Source organism: Podarcis bocagei, assembly GCF_964188305.1.
Source record: "Podarcis bocagei genome assembly, chromosome: 9".
NCBI lineage: Eukaryota > Metazoa > Chordata > Lepidosauria > Squamata > Lacertidae > Podarcis > Podarcis bocagei.
Genome location: NC_138134.1, coordinates 50,759,892 through 50,785,825, shown reverse-complemented (window position 1 = coordinate 50,785,825; position 25,934 = coordinate 50,759,892). Strand labels below are relative to the sequence as shown.

At 39.2% G+C, this 25,934-nt stretch overlaps 1 protein-coding gene across 11 annotated transcripts in view; it reads left to right on the top strand.

Annotated features, from left to right (window-relative positions):
- Positions 1 to 25,598, top strand: part of BLTP1 (bridge-like lipid transfer protein family member 1) — a 106,997-nt gene extending 81,399 nt beyond the window's left edge. For 3 of the 11 annotated variants that reach the window (XM_081208004.1, XM_081208005.1, XM_081208000.1), the window contains 27 exons: positions 1,259 to 1,459; positions 1,655 to 1,785; positions 2,139 to 2,262; positions 3,801 to 3,910; positions 4,486 to 4,576; positions 5,040 to 5,102; positions 6,405 to 6,649; positions 7,718 to 7,933; positions 8,931 to 9,111; positions 10,346 to 10,523; positions 12,199 to 12,360; positions 12,470 to 12,609; positions 13,270 to 13,450; positions 14,693 to 14,896; positions 15,330 to 15,509; positions 15,780 to 15,917; positions 17,015 to 17,275; positions 17,745 to 17,895; positions 18,723 to 18,880; positions 19,437 to 19,629; positions 19,832 to 20,049; positions 21,503 to 21,754; positions 22,248 to 22,451; positions 22,696 to 22,890; positions 24,119 to 24,253; positions 24,557 to 24,722; positions 24,973 to 25,598. In XM_081208004.1, the coding sequence (XP_081064130.1) occupies positions 1,259 to 1,459; positions 1,655 to 1,785; positions 2,139 to 2,262; positions 3,801 to 3,910; positions 4,486 to 4,576; positions 5,040 to 5,102; positions 6,405 to 6,649; positions 7,718 to 7,933; positions 8,931 to 9,111; positions 10,346 to 10,523; positions 12,199 to 12,360; positions 12,470 to 12,609; positions 13,270 to 13,450; positions 14,693 to 14,896; positions 15,330 to 15,509; positions 15,780 to 15,917; positions 17,015 to 17,275; positions 17,745 to 17,895; positions 18,723 to 18,880; positions 19,437 to 19,629; positions 19,832 to 20,049; positions 21,503 to 21,754; positions 22,248 to 22,451; positions 22,696 to 22,890; positions 24,119 to 24,253; positions 24,557 to 24,722; positions 24,973 to 25,189 (4,695 nt within the window). In that variant the 3' untranslated portion in view covers positions 25,190 to 25,598. The remainder of the gene's footprint in view (positions 1 to 1,258; positions 1,460 to 1,654; positions 1,786 to 2,138; positions 2,263 to 3,800; positions 3,911 to 4,485; positions 4,577 to 5,039; positions 5,103 to 6,404; positions 6,650 to 7,717; positions 7,934 to 8,930; positions 9,112 to 10,345; positions 10,524 to 12,198; positions 12,361 to 12,469; positions 12,610 to 13,269; positions 13,451 to 14,692; positions 14,897 to 15,329; positions 15,510 to 15,779; positions 15,918 to 17,014; positions 17,276 to 17,744; positions 17,896 to 18,722; positions 18,881 to 19,436; positions 19,630 to 19,831; positions 20,050 to 21,502; positions 21,755 to 22,247; positions 22,452 to 22,695; positions 22,891 to 24,118; positions 24,254 to 24,556; positions 24,723 to 24,972) is intronic. The other 8 variants (XM_081208007.1, XM_081208003.1, XM_081208001.1 and 5 more) reach the window with 6 other exon arrangements.
- Positions 25,599 to 25,934: the final 336 nt, after the last annotated feature.

Genomic DNA, 25,934 nt, shown 5'->3' with positions numbered 1-25,934 from the left:
CCCCAGACCTCTTTTGAAGCAAGGGGCTGCGGGGAGATCGCTTCTCCACGCCGCCCCTTGCTTCAAAAGAGGTCCGGGGACAGCGGGAAGCGCTTCCCGCTGTCCCCGGACCTGGGGCTGCGGGGAGAAGATCGCTTCTTCCCCGCTGTCCCCAGACCTTTTTTGAAGCAAGGGGCTGCGGGGAGATCGCTTCTCCACGCCGCCCCTTGCTTCAAAAGAGGTCCGGGGACAGCGGGGAAGACCCGCTGTCCCCGGAGCTTGCGGGGCAAGCTTTGTTTTGCGAAGCAAGCCCATAGGGAAATTCGTCTTGCGAGGCAACTCGAAAACGAAAAAACCTTTCGTTTTGCGAGTTTTTCGTCTCGCGAGGCGTTCGTCTTGCGGGGTCCCACTGTATATTTGTGGGCTCAGACTTGCAAGGAGCTTTCATTAAGCTCAATGGTATGTGTTTGTATTGTTTGAACAGCTAATGAACATAGCACAGACTGCTTTTAGAATTCCCCTTAGTTTCCATTGCTGAACTGTTGTTTAGAGGAAAAGAAGTTTCTTTGGACCCCCCCCAGAACTAGTTTTACAGTTCTTTGAATGTTGGTATTGGATTAAGGCTGCAGTTCTGCATATGTTTACTAGGCAAGTCCAATTGAACTCACTTCCAAAGAAGCATGCATAGTATTGGTCTCTTCAGTTAAAATTAAAGAGCTAGTTATCCCATTACTGAAATTTATTTAGTGTAGTAGTAGGTGTTTTTTTTGTTTTTTTTTAAATGATTTGTTGAAGACTCTTAAGTCAGGGGTACCCAACATAGTGACCCTGGATGTTGTAGTCTAGCAATTCCCATCAGCCCCAGCTAGTATGGCCTGTGCCAGGAATGATGGGAGTTGTAGTTGAACAAGCTCTGGAGGGTGCCACATTGGCTAACACTGCTTTAAACAACAAACCTTAACCTAGTTTAAAGATTATCTGCAAACCAGTGTCAATCTGCAGACCCTGACAAGTAGAAATTCCAGTTAGTTGATGTCAAGTGAGGGACAGCTTGGTTATGTACAGGAATAACAGGACCGGGATCAGTGGAGAGTAGATGAATTTGCTACATCTTTCTAGAATTAACAGTAATACATAGTAGACCATGTGGGAGCCAAGGTTTGTGGGAAAGAATAGAAAGAAAATCTGCAAGGAACCCTAAGAGAAGGGCCAGACGATAAGGAGAATGGTGGCATCTACGTTTCCTGAGTTATTAATCTTGCTATTTGTTATCATTTAGAAATCAGAAGGTGGTCCACTATGTGGAGATGTACACAAGCTCACTTTTGGGCAACGGATTGTAAATCACCTGCTGGGCTTGAGCCCCAAAAGCCATCGTCACTCTGTTCCTGTAGAATATCTGTCGGGATCAGCATCAAGTGATACTGCTTATCCTAACAATTCACACTTAAAAGCGGGCAGGTCTTGCTCATGGGGACATGTATGTAGCATATATAGCATCTCTTTAAATGAATGGTGGAATCAGTGGGTCACTGGCAAATCAAGAATCAGCTGGCTTCTTTTCAAACTGATTTTGCATGCTATTTTGATTGGTGGTAGAAAACCTGGTCTTCTGCTTAAATGCTACCACTTTTAACAGACAATGACATGAAATGCTTTTCTAATTCTTAAATAGGAGAATGCTGATTATAGGAGGCAGGGGATATCTAATAACCAGACTGGAGAGCAGAGAGGAAGAAAGTATGTGAAACGTTTAGTGGACATAAGGGAGCTGAATGAACAAGCCAAAGTAATTGATGATCTAAAGTAAGTATGCGTGTTTCCTTTCTTAAAAAAAATCTTTTAATCAGAATAATTAAATCAACTGTGAGAGACCTGCCTTTTTGATTAAAACTGTATCTTACATTTTTATGCCACTATGCTTCCAAACATCTCCTTGGCATATAGTTGTCCTCTTTAATCCTCACAACCACTCTGTCCGGCAAGAAGAAAGTGGCTGGTGTCAGGATTTCATAGAATTGTAGAGTTGGAAAGGACTCCAAGTGTCATCTAGTCCAACACCCTGAACCCGTGCCTCCCCTTTCCAGGTCCACCGCTCTAATCATCACACCAAATTGTCTTTAGTTTTCTATTCAGAGTTTTCACCATTTTGTCCTCAGGAAACTGGGTGCAAGTGAAGGAACCATAAACCAAGAAATTCAACGTTATCAGCAATTGGAGTCGGTTGCTGTCAATGATATTCGCCGAGATGTTCGTAAAAAACTGCGCAGGTCAAGTATGCGGGTGAGCAATTCTTAAGATTCCTTTGTAGCACAGTAACATCGCTACATGAACATTGTTTTCACATTTTAAAAAGATAGTAGAACACTGAATCTGATATGGCAGGACCTTCTCTGTAGTGATCCGCCCCCCCCCCCCCCATTACGGAATGCCCTCTGTGTAGCTGTCCCCTTTGTTATTAGTGTTTAGGTGGAATTTGAAAACATTCCTGTTCACCCAGGCATTTGGTGACTGCTACTTTGAAATGATTGGCTATAGTTTGTTTTGAAATGTTCTTTTTCAAAATGTTGCATTGTTCTTATTGTTAATTCTTCTTATTGATAATTTTACAGTTTTACCTTTTGTAAACCACTTTGAGGGGTGTTTTTGTTTTACAATCAAGCAGGGTGTAAATTTTAAATAAATAAATAACAAGACACAGGTACATAAGTCACTCTGAGAGCCATTTTTTGTTTCTAACAGAAGAGGGATGCATTTCTGTGTTAACTATGGAAAAGCCTTTTTGGTGCAAGTCAGCAGTTTCGTTTTTAGCAATTTCTGTCAGCTCTGGGTTTTTTGCACCTATTTCCATATAATATAGATTATATGAACCCATCCTCCTTTTCCTCTCTCCATTTCACAGTACCTGCTGTCTTATCCCTTTAAATGTGTTCTCTCATCCCATACTCTCCACCACAGATCTGTGCTGGCTTACTGTTCTCTCTGGAGCTGTGTTCACAATTACTATTTTTTTCCTTCTTTACATCAAAGGAGTGGGGGAACCTTTTTGGCTCCAAAGGCCAGATCCTTATCAAGATTGGCTTCCCAGGCCAAATCTAATGTACAGCACTGTGAGGTGTCCCCCCCCCTCCATTTTTACATCTGATCTGGGAAGTTTAAAAGGAGCATGAGGAGACTTGCCCAGGCTTTAAGACAGCCCTGTGCTGCCCTTCTATTTCAGCTTGAAACAGGAGCACAGGGCCCTTTTGCTAAAGTCTTGTTTGAAGCAGCTGTCCCCTTCTATGTTAAATGAAGGAGAAACACATTAGAAAACCCCCACACTCCCATTTCAGCTGAAACATGAGTGTGGAGACTGCCTTCCATTGCTTTTCAGTAGCACTGTTTGAAGCATCTTATGCATGTCTCTGGTAAGCAAACAGTGCCAATCATCTACTTGCAGGAGAAGTGCATGAGAGGCTTTAAACTACACTTTTGAGAAGTTCTTGAAACCCTGCTCAACCTTTTGATCCAGCCCAACAATCATTTGAAAGTTCCTTGGAACCTATAGCTCTAAGGAGCGAGTCTAAATCTATTCACAGACCTTACGTTAAGCAGACCTAATGTAGAATGTGACCCAGCTGGCCAAATAGATTCAGATCTCAGTGGAACTTCAGCATAATTAACTTTTTCAGTATCATACCTTTGATTTACAATATTTGTAGCCTGTGTGAATGTGTAGGTAAGTAGCATTCCTAAATAGTTGATTTGCCTTAGTGTCAAGCTATGTAAGTGTCCTGTTGATGGAATATTGAAATAATGTTGTTTTTGTTTGATTGTTTTAGGCAGCATCTCTGAAAGACAAATGGGGCTTAGGCTACAAACCTAGCTATAATCGATCCAAAAGTATTACAGCATCTGGAAGGCCACCTTTGAAAAGAATGGACAGAGCAAGGTAAGGTGATTAAAAAACACACACAAATGCATATACTTGTTCAAAGATCAAAGATGTTAATCTGTATGTTTTCTTCATCTGCTCATTGTCTAGTAATTTAGGTTTCCCCAAAGATTCAGGTTTTGTCTACCCTCTTTGCCTTCCACTTACTTTGTCCCATAGAACTGGATGGAAATGACTGAAAATTGAGCCAACCCCATCTGAAGAGCCCCACCCCTTCAGCTTTTTCCATTCCATTTCTAGGTCTCTTTACAATACATTTTACCACTTTAAATCAAGTCTTATATATGCCTTCTGTATCCAGTGCAGCTGTGTTGCTCCTAACCATGCGAAATAGTTGGTTTCTTGCCAGTCACTGAATTGCCATTTAATCTGCCTAATCCAAAGACCCAGGACTAGAACATCTAGAAGATGTTCATGTTGTGGCTCTAAATTGAGAAGGAGCTCCACAATAATGGAGCAACTGTCAGAAATGCCTCTGTGTTTACCCTTTATTCTCTAGATTTACTATGTGAATAGAATAACTGAGAAGTTCTGCATTAATAATATTAAATGACTTTTTATATATGTAATAGTACACGTCTTGGAGAAAGTGAGGACCTCCCAGAAATACGTGTAGATGGAGCATCTCCTGGACCCAGAGTCACTTTCAACATACAGGACACGGTAAGACAGCCATCAGCTGTTGTGCTGCATTCATTAAGTCCCATGATGATATACTAAGAATAGGTGATGGTTACATAGAGATGGGAAAGTTTGTCTGGCATTTCAGTACCCTAGATGCATATTTCAAAGATTCCAAGTAAAGAAAGATTAAAATGTATTCAGATTTAATTCTGCATTCTTTAAACTACCTTCAGTTCAGTAACTAGGGTGTGAAAGATATACATATTTTAAGTATGTGCATTTATTAGTATATTTATATATTATGTTACATACACGTGCATGTTATCCATATAATGCATTCTGTCATGCTTGGTGTGTTAAATTTTTCAGTAATTTGTCATATGTAGCCATTGCTATGTTCACTAATGAAATTTGGTTTTTATACAACGTTACCACATTAAACATGCCAGTGTCTTCGATATGCTTATTTTAATTTTTGTTTCTTTTTTCACCTTTAATTAAGTTGAATAAAACAGTTTTGGGGATTGCACAACAATCCAGCCTTCCAGGGGAAGGGTATTTTCAGGTATTTGCAAAATCAATAAGTATACTAATTAATCGCATGGAAAAGCGCTTCATTGATCATCTCTCTTAGCTAATCATAACGCATACAGGCAACACACTCGCAAACCTGGCAATATGGCAAAGTGCAGTACTTCTTTTTCTTGGGTGTGTTAATCATTTCTCTTTTTCTGGAGCTTGTTCTCTGTGGAAGTCTGGTAGGTTGTAGGATGTCTTTAACATATTTGGATTGCTAAAACTTTAAAACTACAAATAGATATCTCTAAAACAAAGGCAGGAGGTAGAGGACCTTGTAAGTCAGAAATATGAAGCTAAATTTTAGATTATTGTCATAGGCTGACTTTTTCAGCTGGTGTGGTCAGTGACAGATTGCTGATGAAAGATCAGTTATTCCTCATCAGAAATGTATCCTGTCTCACTAAACAAACCAAGAATATTGGCACTGATAGTTCTAAAAAGGCCAAGACAAGATTCCACTCCTTAAAATAATGGGCGATGAATGACAATCTAAATGAGTGCCCAAAACATTATATCAGGATGTTTAAACCCAAGATCTTAAGGCATAAAACATTTCCCAGGGTATGGGAATCAGAAGGAAAATACACAAAACACTTTAAACATGTCATTTTCTAATGACATCCAAATTGTATATGCATGTTCTCTATTATGTCCAAACCAATGAACTTTATTGTCAGTTAACAAACCAGAAAAGCAAGCCAGGATAGAAGGATACAGTTGGCACATCCTGATCCCTATACATATTTCAGCGTTCCTTGAAACTTAAATGCTCATCTAAAACCAAACCAGTATTAATGAAGGCCTATTGAAACCTTTTATCCTTAAAAATGCCTAGGGTCGTATTAATTTTTTTTTTTTTGAGCTTTAAAAGCATATCAGTAAAGATAGTGTTAAACATTTTGTATCAGAATTTTGCATGCACTTTCATTCACTAACAATTTCTGTTCATTCCTCTTATTTGCAGGTGGTCTTGGGGTTTCTTGCTGTTCTGTAGCTTTGCTTTTAATTTTTTTAATAAAATCATCATACATACTAGTATGTATTCCCAACCTAAGCTTATTGCTTTCTTTTTTAATTTCTCTTTCTAAGGTGCTTGTCCTAGATCATTCACTCATCTGTTTGTAAACAAGTTTCATGGCTTAATTTCCTTGGACTGTCCAAAGTAATAAATATTACTTCGGATAATTTTTTGATGTGCTTTGCCTTTCAGACACCTGATTTCTCCCAACTCCCTCTGATAGAGATAGTAGCTATAATTTGAATGTCTTTTTTTTTTCTTTGCAATTAGTTTCCAGAGGAGACAGAATTGGATCTTTTGTCAGTAACCATTGATGGTCCATCCCATTACTCATCCACTAGTGAAGGATCATGCTCAGTATTCAATTCACCCAAAACTCCAGCTGTCTTCTCACCAAGCATTCCCTTCCAGCCTGAAGAAGGAAGACGAGATGACAGCTTGTCTTCAACTAGTGAGGATTCTGAAAAGGAAGATGATCATGAAAGAGAGAGGCCTTATTTTTACAGGAAAACACAGTGAGCATATTATTAAAAACAATATCTTAATTGTGAAAGTTAAGCTTTTACTTAACAGTAATTTAGATAAAGAAATCCATCACTCTTAACATCTGGAGGGCTACAGGTTGGCTAATAGTCTGCTTCCATATAAAGCATTTGCTGTTTTCCTAAATCCTTTTTAAATGCTTGAGTGATATGAATCACATGTGCGCTGCAATATCAACTTAAGATAAGTGTGCTTCATGTATTCAGATTTATTTTTTTTAACTTCCTCATTCCTATTCTTAAATTATACATTGCTAACCAGTTACTTTGAAAGGGCTAAGACTTTAGGAAATGGATAAATCATTTTAAGCTGCTAAGAGTCCTTTGGTAATAATTTTTATTTTATTATTTATTTATCAAACTTATTAAATGTGTTTATTAAATTGGCATTCCGCCCTTCATCTGGAGATCACAGGGTGGGCCACAACATAAAACTACAAAATGAGAACACAAAATGCATAACAAAACAACAAAAACAAGTCACAAGAAACTGAAGCTTTGGTAAGTTTAGGGCTCCCCTTTACCTGAAGAGTATACCTGATTACGGATCTCCCAGTGTCTTTTATGGAAGCAACCAGAGGGAGGGTGATTTGGATGCCCCCTTGTGGCTTTGGGGGAGTCAGATTTAAGTGATTTAAGTCAGAACAGACTTTAGGTGAGACCTGGAGGAAAGAGGTAAGCCTCCTTCCCCCAGCATCACAGCACAATCCAAACGAGTTGGGGGGCGGCCTCTAGAATAAGGTTACCAGATGTCCCCGTTTCCCAGGGACAGTCCTCGTTTCTACAAATCAGTCCCCATACAAAATCCTATCATTCCTACTGAAGTTGAAAAGTGTCCCCGGATTCATTGAAAACAATCTGGTAATCTTACTCTAGAACAGCTGCTTCCAATGAAAGTAAAACACATCCACTTCACGTATAGTTTGGCCCTTACATGTAGCATAGTAAAACACTAAAGAAATATGTCAAGCCCTTGCATGAAATAAGTTGGATACGTTTCTTTTTGCCAAGAGCTCCAAAACAGTTGTTTGCTTTCTACAGGACTCTTTCTCGCAAGAAAGCAACAGGTTTTGCTGCTGTCCACCAGTTGTTTACTGAACGGTGGCCAACATCTCCGGCCAGCAGAAGTGTGACTGGCACAACTACAGAGAGGAATATTGACTTTGAACTTGATGTGAGAGTTGAAATTGATTGTGGAAAGTGTGTGCTTCATCCAACAACGCTTCAGCAAGAACATGACGACATAAGCTTAAGGAGGTAAGAGTCCTGCTGGAAGCAGAGCAGGTTCACTAAGCCATACTGAGAAGAGCAGCATGCTTCTGACACAAAACTTCTCCAAGTCTCCATAAGATTCACCAACAATTTACATTATATGCCATATGCTACAGGGTTCATGGTAATTTTTATGTCCCGTATACAAAAAAATTAAAAATGAACAATTTTATTTTAAGGCAACGATCTAAATAGGTAGCCATTGTTTTTTCCATTCAGCAACATTAAATAATATCCATTCTTTTTATAGATGTGAAGCCTTGGTTAGTATCGAGAACTCTGATACAGAACTTGATGGATCAGATCTGTCTATCTTCTCTAAATCCTGAATATATAGATGGAACATAACCACATTCAGGTGGCTCTTTTCCATTTTGATAGGAAAGATTCTAAGGCTGCAGTTTTGCATAGATGGGACTTCTATCTACTTCAGTTGAATTTAAGCAACCAAAACATCTGCAGGGTTGCAACAGCAGTCAACATATTTTATTACTTCCGGTTTGTGTCTGTGTAAATGGAGTCCTCAATAAAATGCTCAAGGAGGCAGTATAATAAATGAAACAGACCTAAATATTATACTATATACAGTTAGACCCAGAGGTACTCCTTTACAGATGGAAGGAGTCTTTGCATTCACAGAAGAGGCTTGGATCCAGTAGAGGCTTCCATGAACAGAAGGGGGAAGCATTTTGCACTAATTCTGCATACAGCCTTCCACACCATCTCCTACACTCTTCTAGAGGAGCCCTCAACTCTCTGGAGAATATTTTTTGAGGCAACAGGAGCCTTCAAGAGAAGGAGAAGCTAGGACGCAAAGCACCTCATTCCATGTTTAGAATTCTGCTTATGGAATTCTGTATCCAACCCATGGTGGTTTATCTTCAGTTACTCCTAACAGTGCTCACTTTCAGCTTTGGAAATAACATAATGTTACACTTACATTCCTGTTAAGTCATGCTGTGCCTTGCTGTTTACTGTTTAGAAGCTATGATCGCAGTTCCAGAAGTTTAGATCAAGAGTCTCCTTCAAGAAAGAAGAAATTTCAAACTAACTATGCATCAACTACTCACTTGCTGGCTGGAAAGAAAGTTCCATCATCTCTGCAGACGAAGTCTGGTGACCTGGAAACAACAGTATTTTACATTCCTGGTGTAGATGTGAAGGTAAAAAAGCATGGAGGGAAGCTGGGAGATGTTGGTCTTTTCCTTGAAACAAAGGTGATCAAGTACAACCACAGGTTTTTTTATCCCTTAACTCCTAATCTCAGTGGTGCAGCTTCTGTGATGCTGGCAATTACACATATGCAGTGAAGTACAAATCCTATTTTAGACAAGTGACAGTTATTTTGGGTTTACAAGGTATGATGCAAATGTGGATTGTGTGTTATTATAGTCTCCATAGTTTACAGAGCAACCTTGTTACCAAGTTGAAGTGTGGAAACCTTCAAGATAAGGTAAATCCTGGAAATGCTAACCTAACCAGACAAACAGCTTTTAGAAACAATATGTTGGGCTAGATGGAACTTGATCTGACCCATCAGGGTAATTATTAGATTTTTAACCCAGCCTCTGGTATAAGATCAGTATGTGGCAAAACCTGGATTTTACCATGAAATAAGGTATCAGTACAAACCCTGAGATATATCTGCTGAGATGAGCATTCCATTCTAAAGCATATTATGGTGGGTAAATGCCTGGGCATTGTCAGTGTTTTGAGTGGATGAAAACTTCATGTAGTGAAAGTTAGGTTACATAAAGTGCTTACAAGGATGGTGCATTTGCTGTCCTTGCTCTTCTGTAGACATGGCATTGGCAATGTACTGTTTGGGCATTTGTACCATGAGCCTTAAAGGCCATAAAATGCAGAAGATACCACCTGTGATAATTCTAGGCAAAACAAACATGCAGAGTTTCTAACACTATGGAATGCAAACTAGAGCCTGAACAAAGCCTGTTTATTTTATTCTAAAATACACCGTCTTTTCTCTCTCTTTTAAAGAAAATACTCCAGGCAACACCCAGTACAGTTAAAAGTATAATAGATGATAGATCACAATAATAAAATTATCAAACTTGTATAAATGATATAAGGACAGCAGCCCAGAAACCCAACGCAAAGACAATAATTAGCTTTGAGTAAATGACAGCTAGAATATTGCCAGTTTGGCAAGACTTTTCTTCTAGTGCATTAGAGCAGTTTTGAATTGAAGATGTTTATGTTTCAATATAAAGATTTGCTTCAAATAATAGGTTTCCTTCTTTTCAAAAAGAAGTTTTGAAGAAACTATTACTCTGCCTAGATGTGGGAACTATGGCTGTGAATGCATAAATAAATAGGCAGGGTTTTTTCATTTGTGGCACACACTGGTGATGGATCTACACTTTTCTTTCATTTCAGCTACATTATAACTCAAAGATGTTAAAGACTGAATCGCCAAATGCATCCCGAGGGTCATCTCTGCCAAGAACCCTTTCCAAAGAATCCAAGTTGTATGGTATGAAAGATACTGCCATGCCTCCTGCCTACAGCAAAGCTAAATCTTTACTTCCTCCCCAACCCCCACCTCTCCCATCAGGTAGAGATTTCTTTTACATGCTGTACCTTTGCTTTAATTCTCTCCATACTGTGGAGTTACATGCTTAGATCTAAATCTGCTTCATAGTTTAATAAAGCATCCTACTTGATTGATATGGTCATTAACTCCTAAAACATACTGATACCAGGAGTCCAGTACTATTCAATAATTCTATTTTTTGCTAAAATTTACAGGATAGAAACTTCCCTGTACCTTAAAGACTCTCATCGATTTCTTGTTCTTTTTCTATTAGATTTTCTCTCTGTAGAAACTTTATTTCACCAAATAAAACTAGTTTCCCCTGCTTACTTTGCCTTTACTTCAGGGGCCTTGGCACTGAAAGTTGTGTGACTGAAATCAAGCATTATAATATGACACAGTCTACATACATATTTGCTTGGTTTGCCTGACAGTGTAACCCAAACTGCGGCTTATCAGGATCATGCAAACGTGCAGTTTTCTGAAAAGGAGCTTGCAGCTGCTTTGCTCCTGCCCTGTTCTTATGTTAACCTAAGGTTTAATTTATTGTGTCTTCAGAACCAGAACTCAGGGTTAAACTCTCTCTCCCCACCAGCCACAAACTAAGAACAAGCGAAGAACAAATCACACTTTGTTCTTGCATGTTGTTTCTTATCTCGAAAAAACAGTAAATATGTGCTCCTCCTTTTTATCCATTCTTCTGAGTGTAGTATGTCCTCACCTGGGACTTGAGTTCCCCCTAGCGTTTGAAAGTGAGACTGCTGTTGCTGCAAAGAAAGTTTCTGGATTTCTTTCCCTCTGAAGTCTCAGTTCATTCCTGCCTTTACTTGAAGCAGATGTTTAGAGTGTGTTCTTTGTCTTGTCTTTAACTTCTCAGGCTTGTGCATTATTATTTGCGTTTTTGTGTGAGTGTGTTGTGAGGTAATAACCCGTGTCTCTGGTTGGTTCCTGATCTTTTGAGACTTGAGTGGTTTACTGTGTTTTCTCCTCAGTGTGGTTTTATCTCAGCCTTTTCCCTCCTCCTTACCAGAGACTTTCGCCTCACTCTTCGTCTCTACTTAGTTGTTGCTGCCTGTGAAAGTCTTACAGGATTTTTTTCTACTCCTCCCCATTTATTCTTTTTTCCATAGTTCATTGTGTCTCCTCAGCTGCCTTGTCAGCCCCATCTGCTTTAGGCCGCTAGCTGCAGCAGCAGTGAGCAAAATACTAATGTCTAGACCACTGTGCTCATGTCCAAAGCATGTGTGCAGTCGGCGCCTGCCTCACAATCTCTCTCATCAGTGGCTGCAGTGAGGCTACCTTCTTTCCTGCAGGGATGGGTGGGGCTGGCACTATCAGAAACCTATAAGGCAGGCCAAAAGGAACTTGACTTCTTCCTGTGGGACCAAGCTGCAAGCATTGGAGGGGAAACAGCAGTAGCAGCTTGTTGGAGGGGAGAGTGCTGAAAGCAGGAGTTAGCAGAGCTGAAGACAAAGCACTGAAATATGTTTTAGTTGAATCAACATGAAGCAACATTGTACATGGAAAAACCTCATGGGATTTAGTCCATTGGACAGGAGTAAATTGTTGTCTTAATCATCCAGAATGGTTTGAGTGATATTGACTTAAATAAACACACCTTGTATTTTAATTTGTACTCTAATTGAAATGGTTGAATTAGTATTCCACTAAACCGTTTTCCCCTCAAACTTTTCAGCCAAAGGAAAAGGAAGTGGTGGTGTAAAAACAGCAAAACTATACGCTTGGGTTGCACTCCAGTCCTTGCCAGAGGAAATGGTGATTAGCCCCTGCCTGTTAGACTTCCTGGAGAAGGCCCTTGAAACAATCCCTATAACTCCAATAGAAAGGAATTATGCAGGTATCACAGGTTGTTTCTACCACATCTTTTATTTTATGATCCACTTCCATTAAAATGTTCCTTTCTGTTTTAATGATATCCTTGGTTCTTTTTTTCTTTTCTTTTTTAGCTGTCACTTCACAGGATGAGGATATGGGGCAGTTTGACATGCAAGACCCTTTGGAAGAATCTACAGCCTCCTTAGTATCTTCATCAACATCGGCATATTCATCCTTCCCTGTTGATGTTGTAGTTTATGTAAGAGTCCAGGTGAGGACCTGAGTTACATATTGAGGGCAGTTCATGTCCCATTAGAGTCAATGGCAAAACTGATAGTTATTTGTATGTGTTACACAGTTTTTGGAAATGTTTAACGGGGGAGAACTGACACCTTAATATCTTGATTTGTTACATTGTATCCCACCCTTATTCCAAGGAATTTACAATATAGCTAAATCTGAAGACTGTGGAAACAGCTAGAGAGGGGACAGTCAATCTGTGCGCTTAGTGTAGTTGTCCGAATTATAATAATCCAGGCATCGCTAGCACAGATAAAAGCCTGACAGGCTCATTTATGTGTCATTTTTGTTACAAGAGAAGTGTGATAAAGCAACCTAAATTTCTTAATTTGCTCATATGGAAGTTTTCCTCCAAGCATTTCTCGCACAAACAATATCACTTTGGTTAGTAGAAGATACTAACCACCTTATTCCTTACTGTTTTCTCCCTGCTGTCAGACTTTATATGGTAAGCTCCTTGGAGCTGAATGATGTCTTTTCCAGTGGGTGCTATGTCACCGCCAAGTGGCTATCATTATAGTTCACTCGCATAAAAGCATAAAAGAAAAGTTAACAGAAGATGCTGGTAGTTGTTCTGTTCTGATTATATGGTTTGATATGTGCCCTAAAAATGTGTTTCTCTCTTCTTCAGCCTTCACAGATCAAGTTCAGCTGCTTACCTGTGTCACGGGTAGAATGCATGTTGAAACTTCCCTCCCTTGATCTTGTATTTTCTTCGAATCGAGGGGAACTAGAAACTTTAGGTACAAGCTGTCCTACGGAAAATGCTATGCAAAGTGGATCTAAGATGCCTTCTAAAACTGTCTCGCCAGGTAAAAAAATAAAATTTAAAAATCCTGTTACATTTCTAGTTATTCAGAGGTGTGCAAAACAATTCAGTTATGGAATGGCTCCATTTAGATTCACTTCAGGAATTAACCTGGATGAGCTCCCCCCCCCGCCCCCCCGCCTGATATTGCATTATTTGGCACAGCTGCACTTTCCATTTTCAACAAACTGCAGAAACTAGTAGAGCATGAGACTCTTAATCTCAGAGTCATGGGTTCAAACCCCATGTTGCCCAAAAGATTCCTTTTTTGCAGGGGGTTAGACTAGATGACCCTCGTGGTCCCTTCCAACTCCACGATTTTATTATTCTATGATTCTAATTTTGTGCATATAGAGAACTGTAGTTAATGTTAGCTATGATTCAGGGAAAGAAGAATCAGCCACAGTTTAAGTTGGCTTGTTTCCTTAAACCAGGGGTGCTCAAACTCTTTTCAAAGAGGGCCAGATTTGATGAAGTGAACATTTGTGAGGGCCAACCAAAGTTGTTGACCTTTTTTAAGGATTGAAGTTGTTGGGCTGGGGTTACCCCCCAGGAGTGGACAGCCACAGGGGCCAGATTAAACTGACCGGTGGGCCTCATTAGGCCCTGAAATGGACTTTGGACATGCCTGCCTTAAACCATTAGGTAACACTAAGGTTTGGCTGGGTTTGGCTAATTGAAAATGGAAGCTTTTCGTCTCCTGTGTGAGAGGAGGCGAGGGAGGTGCATGAGCTTTGAGGCTTGTGCATGTAACACTGAACCAAAGTATTTAGTGTGTTGTTATTTACTCTTTGGAAACATATAAATGTTGAAGTGATTTACTTTTTTAAGAAGGGGGAAACATCTCTTCTACCTTCCTTCTGTTTCTCCAGTTATCTCCTCACTGTCAAAATTTAGCTTTAGTATCCTAAGGGCAACATTCATCAAAATTTTGTTTCTGTGGTCTGTAAAGCACCATGTATACATAAATAACAATTTGTTGCATGTATCAGAATGGGAATTTGAGTTGTAGATTGTTTTGTCTCATGTAAAGCTACTTTTTTAATTTGAAGGAAGTGTTGAAAGCAACAGTTTGGTGTATGACCCTGGGGAGTCATATCTTTACATGTCTGTGTCATCATATTTGATGGTTCAAATGGAATAATCAAGAGAGAACTCATGGCTGATCTTTAGGATTGAACTAAGGTACATGTAATTTATTTAATATGTGCTATTTTTAAAATTGTTCTTTCATTTTGCACTGTAGGTTCATCGCCTGGACTGGGCAGTCCTTTTGGCAGAACACGGCATAGTAGTAGCCAGTCAGATCTGACAGGTGCTAGCAGCAGTTCTTCAGGTCTGAGCTTCACTGCCTGCATGTCCGATTTCTCTCTCTATGTGTTTCATCCGTATGGAGCAGGGAAGCAAAAGTCCAGTGTAGCAGGATTGTCTTCTGGATCAGGATCCCTAGGTAATTGCAGAATATAAAATTTCACAAAAGTGTATTGGTTGTTCTTAAGCTTTGGTGGGGCGGGGAGGGCTGTTCTAAGAGAAATACAAAAGAGTTTCTGCAAAAAGTATTTTTCTATTTCTATGAAAAGCCAATCATTTCAACACATGTGAACGTACATTAAAGATGCAGTTTTCTGTGTATGCATTTCATAGAGTTCATGGGTATGTTAGTATCCTTTCCACTAGTATATGCAAAATCTTTCCTAGCTGATTTTTACAATTTTTTTAAAGAACAAATGAGATATATAGCTGCTATTATCAACAGTTTGTGTTACACAGTCCAAAGTGCCTATGTCTTTTTGTGCTAAGCTGAAATCTGCAGGCACTAGAAAGAACAACTTAGGGTCCTTCAAAACAAGTGAAAACTGTTATACTGTTCCTTATGGTTTCAGGAAATGTAGACGAAGAACCCTCATCAGTTACTGGTCGTAAAGATTCGCTGAGCATCAATCTGGAGTTTGTAAAAGTTAGCCTTTCAAGAATAAGGCGTTCAGGAGGTGCTACCTTTTTTGAGAGCATGTCTGCAAGCAAATCTGCAAGCAAAATGGATACTACATTAATAAACATATCTGGTATTTATCAATCTTGTTTAATGTTGGACCTAGTCCACCATGCAGCCTGGTTGTATATGCTCCATTGCATTTATGGGTGTAACAGTAATTAGCATTTCTTATGTGTTTTATTATTGTAAATCATTTTGGGATGCCTCTGGTTGTGTGAAGCAATATGTAAATATACTATGTAAATATAATTAGCAAAACTTACTTAAAAAGGAGGAAAGCACTTTGGAGCGTATTGTTGCACATCCAGTTTTATACTTACTTTTTTAATTCTTTTATTAGCTGTGTGTGATATAGGATCTGCTTCCTTTAAATATGACATGAGGAGACTAAGTGAGATTTTAGCATTTCCAAGAGCCTGGTACAGGAGGAGTATTGCAAGACGCCTCTTTCTCGGGGACCAAACAATAAATCTCCCAGGTAAGTGATTAAAAAAATAATAATCCAGATTACAATGTAGAGAATTTTTAGCTGTTGTACTTTGCTCATTTTATTATTTAATTATTCATTCATTCATTCGTTTGCCGTATTTCAACAATATGATTAGTTAATATTGTGAACATTTTTTGTGGTGGAGTCTGTGATGGAAGTAAGCAGCAAAGGTGTGTTTAATATATGTATGATTTGTCTTGGCCTTGAATCTGAACTTTTTTTGAAAACAGGGTTCACTCTTAAGCTTACAGTGGTGCCTCGCAAGACGAAAAGAATTCGTTCCGCGAGTCTTTTCGTCTTGCGATGTTTTTCGTCTTGCAAAGCACGGTCCGTCGCAACTGCGCCTCTTCAAGCGGCTTTAAAAAAAAAGCGCAAGACGTTTTCGTCTTGCGAAGCAAGCCCATAAGGAAATTCGTCTAGCAAAGCAACGCAAAACCGAAAAACCCTTTCGTCTTGCGAGGCATTCGTCTTGCGGGGCACCACTGTATATCCAAGTATGGTGTCCCGCTTGCACAACATACTTTCATTTGTACTAATGGGGCTTTCTCTCTTCCCTCCTCTACCCCATCACACATACCCAAGATCTGCCCTGGGAGGTTGGGGGACCCTCTAGAGCAGGTTGCGTGGTGGGGAGTGACTTCTGTGCACACACTCTGGTGCACTATTGGATCCCACCCTTAGTAATTCATTAATTTCTGTATCTTGCAACCGTGACAAATTTGATATAGGATGGGCTGATAAAAAACAAGGTCACACTGGAGAAACACACGCTTTGACAAACTGATAACATTTGCTTTTGGCTAATAATAACCTGCCATTCAGTGCACGGAATGGTAACATAAGCTTTATAGTGGTACATCGGGTTAAGTACTTAATTCGTTCCGGAGGTCCGTTCTTAACCTGAAACTGTTCTTAACCTGAAGCACCACTTTAATGGGCCCTCCTGCTGCTGCCACGCCGCCAGAGCACGATTTCTGTTCTCATCCTGAAGCAAAGTTCTTAACCCGAGGTACTATTTCTGGGTTAGCGGAGTCTGCAACCTGAAGCGTATGTAACCCGATGTACCACTGTATTTTATTTCTCAGTAGCATCTGGCCCCGGGACACCAGATTCTATTGAAGGAGTAAACCAGCACATGTCTCCTGAATCATCGCGAAAAGCATACTGTAGAACCTGGGAGCAGCCAAGCCAGTCCGCCTCATTTACGCACATGGCTCAGTCCCCTAATGTTTTCAATGAGCACAGCACAAACAGCAATATGTCACCTGGAACAGCAGCACATAACTTAAAATCTCCAGCTGTTTCAAGATCCAGGAGTGTGTCAGACTCTTCAGTTCCCCAGAGAGGTACAAACATCATTCTTTCCTTTTACTGCTTTAATTCGCATGCTACTGTGTAATAATATCTTTGGGCCATGCCGTATATCATTCAGATTTATAGTGATTGTAATCTTAGCATGCAAGAATTTAATCAGCTGTGACAACCATCATGTCACTATTATCAGCCACTGGGAGATGATGTCATGTTAGCCGTTCCTTTGAAGCCAAATTTGGAAATTGATTCCAGTCGTGTGGACTATTTCTGCATGACAACTCTTTGCTTTTTGCCACTGCTGGCGTTGGTGTAGAGATGCTCCACAAGATCATACAAATATATAATGGTAAGAAGTTTTCCCCCCCCGTGAAGTCATCACCGCTACTGAAACATTTTCTAACAAAATTCACACAGTAGTGGAAACAAATTGTATCTAAAACTGGCATGTCATTATTACTTTTTAATATTAAATTTACAAAGTCTGGTGATGTTTTATTCTAGATACTGTCTCAAAAACATCAACTCCATTTAATAAATCAAACAAAGTTGGAAGTCAGCAAGTGACACCATGGGAAACGCTGGTTGTGTTTGTTATGAATTTGAAGCAATTGAATGTCCAAATGAACATGAGCAATGTAATGGGAAATACTACGTAAGTAAATTTCTGATTCCTGTAATCAAAAGAAATCTTTCAAATATGTGTGTATGTCTGTGCGACCTTTTCTTCTAGTAGTCTAAGTGAGATGCTTGGAACATTTCTCTCATTGACAGGGAGAGTAAGAGATCAATCGAAACAGAATGTATACAAAGAATGGAGAATATTTCAGGAATATCTAACAAAAATATTGTAAGAATAAGATTCTCCTGGTAGAATTAGAGCGATTCTTGTAAATAAAAGGTGGAAATGATATTATGTTTGGACGTACGAAAATAATTAAGTTAATTTGAGACTGTGCATTATAAAGGAAAGAATAGATATAGTAAATGAAAATATTTGGAAGTCTTTTTTAGCTAATTTACAGTAATGTTTTTGTTCTTTTTTGTGAGTTTGTAAATATATGGCATTTACATATATGAAATGTATAGTATTATTTTTTTCCTCTTTTTCTCTCTTCTTATATTCTTTTTTATTTTCTCGTTTTCTGTCTGTATTAAATGTCGTTACATTTTGAAGGGGGAAAAGATTTTTCTCCAATTAAACATGTTAACCTTGTCAGTAAAAAAGAAAAGAAAGGGAAAAAAGAGAAACATTTCTGTCATCTAGATCCATAAATATATTTCCTTTCTAAAATTTAAATTTTGGCACTCGGCTTTCCTTGTTTTTTGTTATGCCCATGTATGATTTAGAAAAAATGAACAATTCCCATAATACTTAAGTTACTTTTAAAGTTTTAAACGCTTTCCCCAACTTTTATTTTTGACATATGAGAGTCAGAGATGGCATACAATGTATTTTTCTCATTTTTGTTCCTGTTTTAGGTGGACTACTAGTGGTTTGAAAAGCCAGGGCCGTTTATCTGTGGGCAGTAATAGAGATCGTGAAATTAGCATGTCAGTCGGTCTTGGGAGGTCACATTTGGATTCTAGAGGTGGAGTGGTTGGAGGTACCATAGATGTTAATGCCTTGGAGATGGTGGGTAAGTTGGAATGTCAGTGTGTGTGTCTGTATGTGTGCATGCACACAATAAGTCAATCATTTGTTTTGATTTTTACATACACTTTTCCTTGGCAGAGAAAGGCTATAATCCAGTCTTCAAAACCATAGAAGTTGTATGGCTTTTAATGTGAACGTTAGCCTGTTATTAAAGCCTCTCTCGTTGAAGTTACTGGGCCTAAGAAATGCACAACTTTGGCTAGATTGTGTCCAGTTTTTGCCCGGCAGCTTCCACTGTGCTGTTCAAATCTTGAGCTGAATTCTGTGGCACATTTCAGTTCTTAATAGCAGGAAACTGTCAGTTGCCCATGCTCACTAGAAAGTTTGCTGAAAGTAGAGAGCAGGTGTGCTACAGAAAAGCAGCTGTCTCAGGCAACCCAATTCTCATATTGCAAGTGATCCACTCTCCTATTGTCATCCGGAGCTGGGAGAGACCTCAAATCTTATGACATGGATTGGGCTGTGTATTGGCAAACCATGGTGGAGAGGCGGGCCAGATATTATCTTGTTCCCATATAATGCAAATGTTGTTTTTTTAGCTCATATTTCAGAACATCCCAATCAGCAGCCAAATCACAAAATTCAGATTACCATGGGTTCTACTGAAGCACGAGTTGATTACATGGGGTCCAGTATCCTAATGGGCATTTTCAGTAATGCAGACCTTAAACTGCAAGATGAATGGAAAGTTAATCTCTACAATACTTTTGAATCCAGTATTACTGATAAAAGGTAAGGTTTCTTGCCATATCTAATGGTGTACATTTCTGCTCGTATGGTTTCTAATCAAAGCTATTTTTAAAAATTGCCTTCTTAAGCTGTTATCCCATTTCTACTGTAGTTGCTACATTTATATACATTGACTATCCTCTCATTATAACCAAGTAAAACAATATGAATTCACAAGGGATATTATCTCATTTCAATGTTTCAGTGAGATATTTGTCCATGGAGATTTGAAGTGGGATATTTTTCAAGTAATGATTTCCCGATCAACCACACCTGACCTCATCAAAATAGGAATGAAGCTCCAAGAATTCTTTACTCAGCAGTTTGATACCAGCAAGAGAGCTTTGTCTACATGGGGGCCTGTTCCTTATCTTCCCCCAAAGAGTGTGGTCCATGTTGTAGAGAAAAGCTCACACCAGCAATGTATGTACTGAAACTGCTTTAGCCCATTTTGTAATTAAGTTTTATATTCCGATTTCATGATACGCTTGAACAGTGTTTAATAATTTAACTAGGGGTGTTGGTACTGTGGGTTCCAAAGTCTCAAAAATGAGATGTTGTAAGCAACTCCTACCCAGATTATTATTATTATTATTATTATTATTATTATTATTATTATTATTACCCCACCCATCTGGCTGGGTTTTCCCAGCCACTCCAGGCAGCTCCCAACAGAATATTAAAAATAGAATCAAACATTAAAAACTTCCCTAAACAGGGCTGCCTTCAGATGTCTTCTCAAAGTCCCACCCCGCTTAACCTGGCTGCTACTGATAATGTGGTAGCAAGTGGCTGGGCAATCTCTTTCCCCCTGATTTTAGAAGCCCTTGATAAAAACTATACAGCCCAGAGGCTTCTTGCATAGGAGCATGCCGGGTGCAAGTAGTCCTGGGATAATATAGTTTAACCAAAGGCTATTAATTCAGGGCTTGTTGGGACAGTGGAGGGAAGTAGACTTGCATTAAAATACAAAGCAGAGATGTGAGTATTATGAGCCTACAAACCTTGCATCCCCAAGCCCGGAAATGTGTATCTCAAAAACATCTCTATTTTTAAATGTGTGTGTTAAAAAAATATATGTATCCTGCTGTGAGAACCCGCAAGAACTTTGGCATAAGTCCTTTGAGATGAAAACTCATTTTTCTTTTCTACAAACGGAAGGAGTTTTGAAGCACAAAGTACTTCTAAACATCTAATCTACTTACATCAGCATTGCAAGGCACAAAAGATGAGCAAGCACTTTGCATCAAAAGAGCCATCCTACTCAATCAAAATAATACTTTATTTTAGGCAGGCTACCCATGTCTTAAGAGAGTGAATTGGTATGCAGAGTACCAGTGTATGAGAAAGTGAAGTGGTATGCAGAGTTGTAAAGTGCGTGCTCATTCTTTATGCCTTCGTTTTTGATGCAAGTGTAGATTAGATGTTTAGAAGTACTTTGTACTTCAAGCTACTTCCTTTTGGGTAAAAGAAAATGGAACTTCACCTCAAAAGACTTTAGTCCATGTTCTTGTGGTTTTTCACATCATGCATTTTTTAAACACACTCATTTAAAAATGCTATTGAGATGCATATTTTTATTTAGTAGTATAGCTCTTTTTATGTTTATATATGGGGGTAATCTAAGTTTTATAAATAGTAATCTAAGTTTTATAGATAGTTTCAAGAATCTGTTCATACCATTGCTGCTGATCTCTCTGCAATAAATGTACCTTCAGCTTTGGAAGAGCCTGACATACGTATATATAATAATGTGTATATTTCTATATAGGCTCAGAAGTTTTAGATTCCCTAGAGAGAGACACACAGAGAAAGGCAGAGATTCTGTTAAGTAGATATTAATGCCACTGTTTCTTCTGTATGCTTTCCTCCACAGTACTGGATGCAGCACATCATCGTCATTGGCCAGGAGTTTTAAAGGTGGTGTCAGGGTGCCACATATCCTTATTTCAGATTCCTTTACCGGAAGATGGAATGCAGTTTGGAGGCTCTATGAGCCTGCATGGAAATCACATGACATTGGCATGTTTCCATGGACCTAATTTTCGTTCAAAATCATGGGCTCTGTTTCATCTTGAAGAACCTAATATTGCCTTTTGGACAGAAGCACAAAAAATTTGGCAAGAAGGTATCAAAACATATTTCTGCTTACTGTTTATAGATATTTTTTATACTATTAAGTTGTAAATTCTACAAGCGCATTAAGTGCAAAGATCTGGGCTGGACAACTTCATACTCTGGGCTGACCTTTTGGGCCAAAGCTTGGCTGCATGTGGAATCATCAGACCAATGAGTTTATAACCCAATGACTACTCAGGAACGGGAAAGGTTTTTTTCCATGACTTTTTGAAGCTAGATGAATTGTGGTTGTGACAGTCTAGTATTCTATGAGGCTAGTGATTGCATGTCTAGATACTGACAAGAGTCTCCAGACAAAGGAAAATACCAAAATAAATATCTGATACAATACATGGTGGGAGTTTTTCTCTACTTCCGATTATTGCATACATGCTCTGTAATTATGCAAACCACACTTTTTTTTTGTTAAAAATTACATTCAACATGATTAGGCTCTTCAGTAAGCAAATAACCGTGTTTTTAAACCACCCCCACCCCTCCAGGTTCTAGTGAACATTCTACCTATGTTGTGCAAACACTAGACTTCCATTTGGGTCACAATACTATGGTCACAAAGCCATGTGGAGCCCTGGAAAGCCCAATGGCAACCATCACCAAGATCACAAGGAGGCGCCATGAAAACCCACCACATGGAGTGGCAAGTGTGAAAGAGTGGTTCAATTATGTTACAGCCACAAGGAATGAAGGTGAGCTCTTCTATCACATTTCTGCTTCCTGATCTGGTTATTGCTGGTGGAATTGCATGGATTTACAATTCAAAGTGAAAGAAGGTGGGGCAGCAGCATACTAACCACATAGGACTACAGAGTTCAGCAGAACTATGCCGAATTAATTTCAGTTATAGTATCTGAAATGATCTGTGAGTAGCAGTGATAACAATCCGAAGCCCAGTGAAATCAAAACATAGCTCTGCTTCCTTTGTATTTGCAGAGTTGAACCTTCTCCGAAATGTTGATGCAAATAACCCAGAGAACAGCACAACAGTGAAAAGCTCTAGCTTGTTAAGTGGATTCAGAGGAGGCTCCAGTTACAATCATGAGACCGAAACTATCTTTGCATTGCCAAGGATGCAGCTGGACTTCAAATCTATTCACGTTCAACAGCCACAGGAACCTTTATTACAAGGTAAAGTGTGATGTGTTATACCTTCTGAACTACAAACCTAATTCATACCTTATGAAAAGTTAATTGAGTATTATTCAAAATCTGAGATAATCTGGCATAACAGCATTAAACATATAAACTGTTTTTTTGTGATGTAGACCATTTAGCAATCCGGTTCAATAGCTGAAAAATTAGATCAGTTCTAACTGTTTAATCCAAAGGAAAGAAAGTACAGTGGACCCTCCGGATACGAACTTAATTTGTTCCGGGGGTCCGTACGTACCCCGAAAAGTCCACATCTAGAGGTGCCGCTTCTGCGCACACATGCGGCACGATAGAGCACTTTTGCACATGCATGCACAGCGAAACGTGGAAGTATACACTTCTGGGGTTGCCACGTTCGCAACCTGAAAGTTACGTTACCTGAAGGGAACATAACCCAAGGGTCCACTGTAGTAAGTCTGCAGTCTCTCTGATCCCACAAGCAATGGCATATATACCATTTAATGGGCTTCCTTGACACCAGTTGGACTGTACTAGCATCCTATTTAGAACTTCTGGTGTGTGGGCCTAATTAAGCTTATTAGAGCTTCTCATTTGACCTGTAAGGCCATTTCACCCAAACTACAGCTACCTGCACTGCACCTGACATCAAGCATTGCATCTGGAGTGGGGTTAGGTAAAGGAGGTTTGCTGGCATCACCAATAAGCTGATCAGTGGGGCCTGCAAAGCCCTATACAAAACCCTGGGCCAAGACAGCGCTTTGAAAGAGGCTTCTGAAAACCCAAATATCTGAACTTTAGCTTAATTTTCAAAAGTCCCTTTCAAAGCACTGCTTAAAATACCACTTTGAAAGTGGATTCTGAAGATCCCTGTGGGCAAAATAGTCACGTGATATAATTGTGATATCAGGTGACTGGCAGATGGGTGTCTCCACCCCACTTGTCAAACTTGACCTCCGAAGGGCAGGGGAGATAACAATCTGGTCCACCAGTCAGATCCAGTTCCCACTCCTGGTTTAGAACTTCTGTTTTGAGATGTGGCGCAGAACAGTAGTTGTAATATCATCTTGAAGTCAGTGTGCACCTGCCTCGCCAAGAAGAGATGCCAAATGTATCAGTAGGATTTTTATTTTAAGATCACGCTGCAAATGATTAGCACTTTTTAAATACTACCGCATTTTAACATTTGCCATTAAAAAGTTTGCATGCAAATCACCTCTGCCAAAATTATGACATTTTGTTACAGATTCCAGTGCTAAGCCAAAAGTGGAGTGCAGTGTCGTTACAGAATTCACTGATCACATATGCGTAACTATGGATGCTGAGTTGATAATGTTTCTGCATGACCTCGTATCGGCTTATCTTAAAGAAAAGGAGAAAGGTATGTAGATCAATTTCGGGATGATTTGGAAATGATACACTTCACAAACCTAGCACATTAAAATGAGCTTTTTTGTAACTACAGTTTATTACAGTTAAGATACTATATGTAAACATGTCTTGTAACTATATTGCTTTTATTTTTATATTGTAAACCGCCCTGTGATCTTTGAGTGAAGGGCAATATAGAAATTTCATGAATAGTAATTATAATTAGGAACATCTTTGGTCATTACATTAACAATTCAATCTGCAGTTTAAAGAAATCTAATATCTATTCCTAACTGTTTTTACCCTTTTCTAGCCATCTTTCCACCTCGTATTTTTTCTAGTCGGCCGGGACAGAAAAGCCCCATCAGTGTCCTTGATGAGAGCTCTGCTGAGAAGGGAGCAGAAGAAAGTATTACTTACACTACTGTGGATTGGAGAGAATTTATCTGCAATACATGGCATCTGGAGCCCACACTCAGGTAAATGTGTCATTCTGTTTGCAGTAAAATTGGGAAAATTGGAATGTTCCCACCCTTCCAGATTGGTTCTACATAGTGAGAGAGAAGCAAGGGAACCTTACATTGCAGTGCGGAGTGCTTCTGTTTAGCATTGCAGCCACTTCATTCTGTTCCCCATGCCCTAATTTTTTCTCTCTCCCCTTCTCAGTGGTCATGTTTATTTCATTTGCATGTTCAGATATTGACAATGCTAACATATTTTAACTTTTAGATTAATCTCCTGGACTGGAAGAAAAATTGACCCAGTAGGTGTTGACTACATTCTTCAGAAGCTAGGCTTCCATCATGCAAGAACTACTATCCCTAAATGGCTTCAGCGTGGGGTCATGGACCCACTGGACAAAGTTCTGTCAGTTCTTATCAAGAAGCTTGGCACTGCACTACAGGATGAGAAAGAAAGAAAAGGAAAAGATAAAGAAGATCACTGAATTAACAGGGCAACTGAAAGAACCCAGCAGTTTTTGCTACTTTATTTAAAACTTGATTGACGTTGTGAATAACTGTTTACCGTGGTGTACATGATGCCATTTTGTATTCAGTCTAGTACTACATGACCAATGTTTGTGAAGAAAAACTGTAAAGCTGCTGTTTAGCATTCACAATTGTATTATGTGCAATATTTTGCATCTCTAAGCTACAGATTAACTGTGAATTTTCATAACTTTTATTTGCCATAACACTGAAAAAAACCCTTTTGGATAATGTGATTCCCTGAATGGCTTTTTCTTGTCAATGTAGATTGTATAAATTCTATATGTATTTAATTTATGGAACCGTGATTGCTATAGTGCTAAATCATTTTAAGTTTGTTATACTTGGAATAAAAATTAATGTCAACATGCTGGTCTTTTTATTATTATTTTTTAAAAAATGTTATCATAGGAGTGCTGAGAGTGAGGCAGGCAGGCGAATAATGACAAAACTGTTAACACTAAATTCAGTGTGATCAGCATTTTGCCCAAAGCATTCATGGGATTTGCCTACAGATACAGTGGTACCTCAGGATAAGAACTTCGTTCCGGAAGTCCGTTCTTAGCCTGAAACTGTTCTTAACCTGAGGCACCACTTTAGCTAATGGGGCCTCCCGCTGCTGCCGTGCCACTGTCGCACGATTTCTGTTCTCATCCTGAAGCAAAGTTCTTAACCCGAGGTACTATTTCTGGGTTGGCAGAA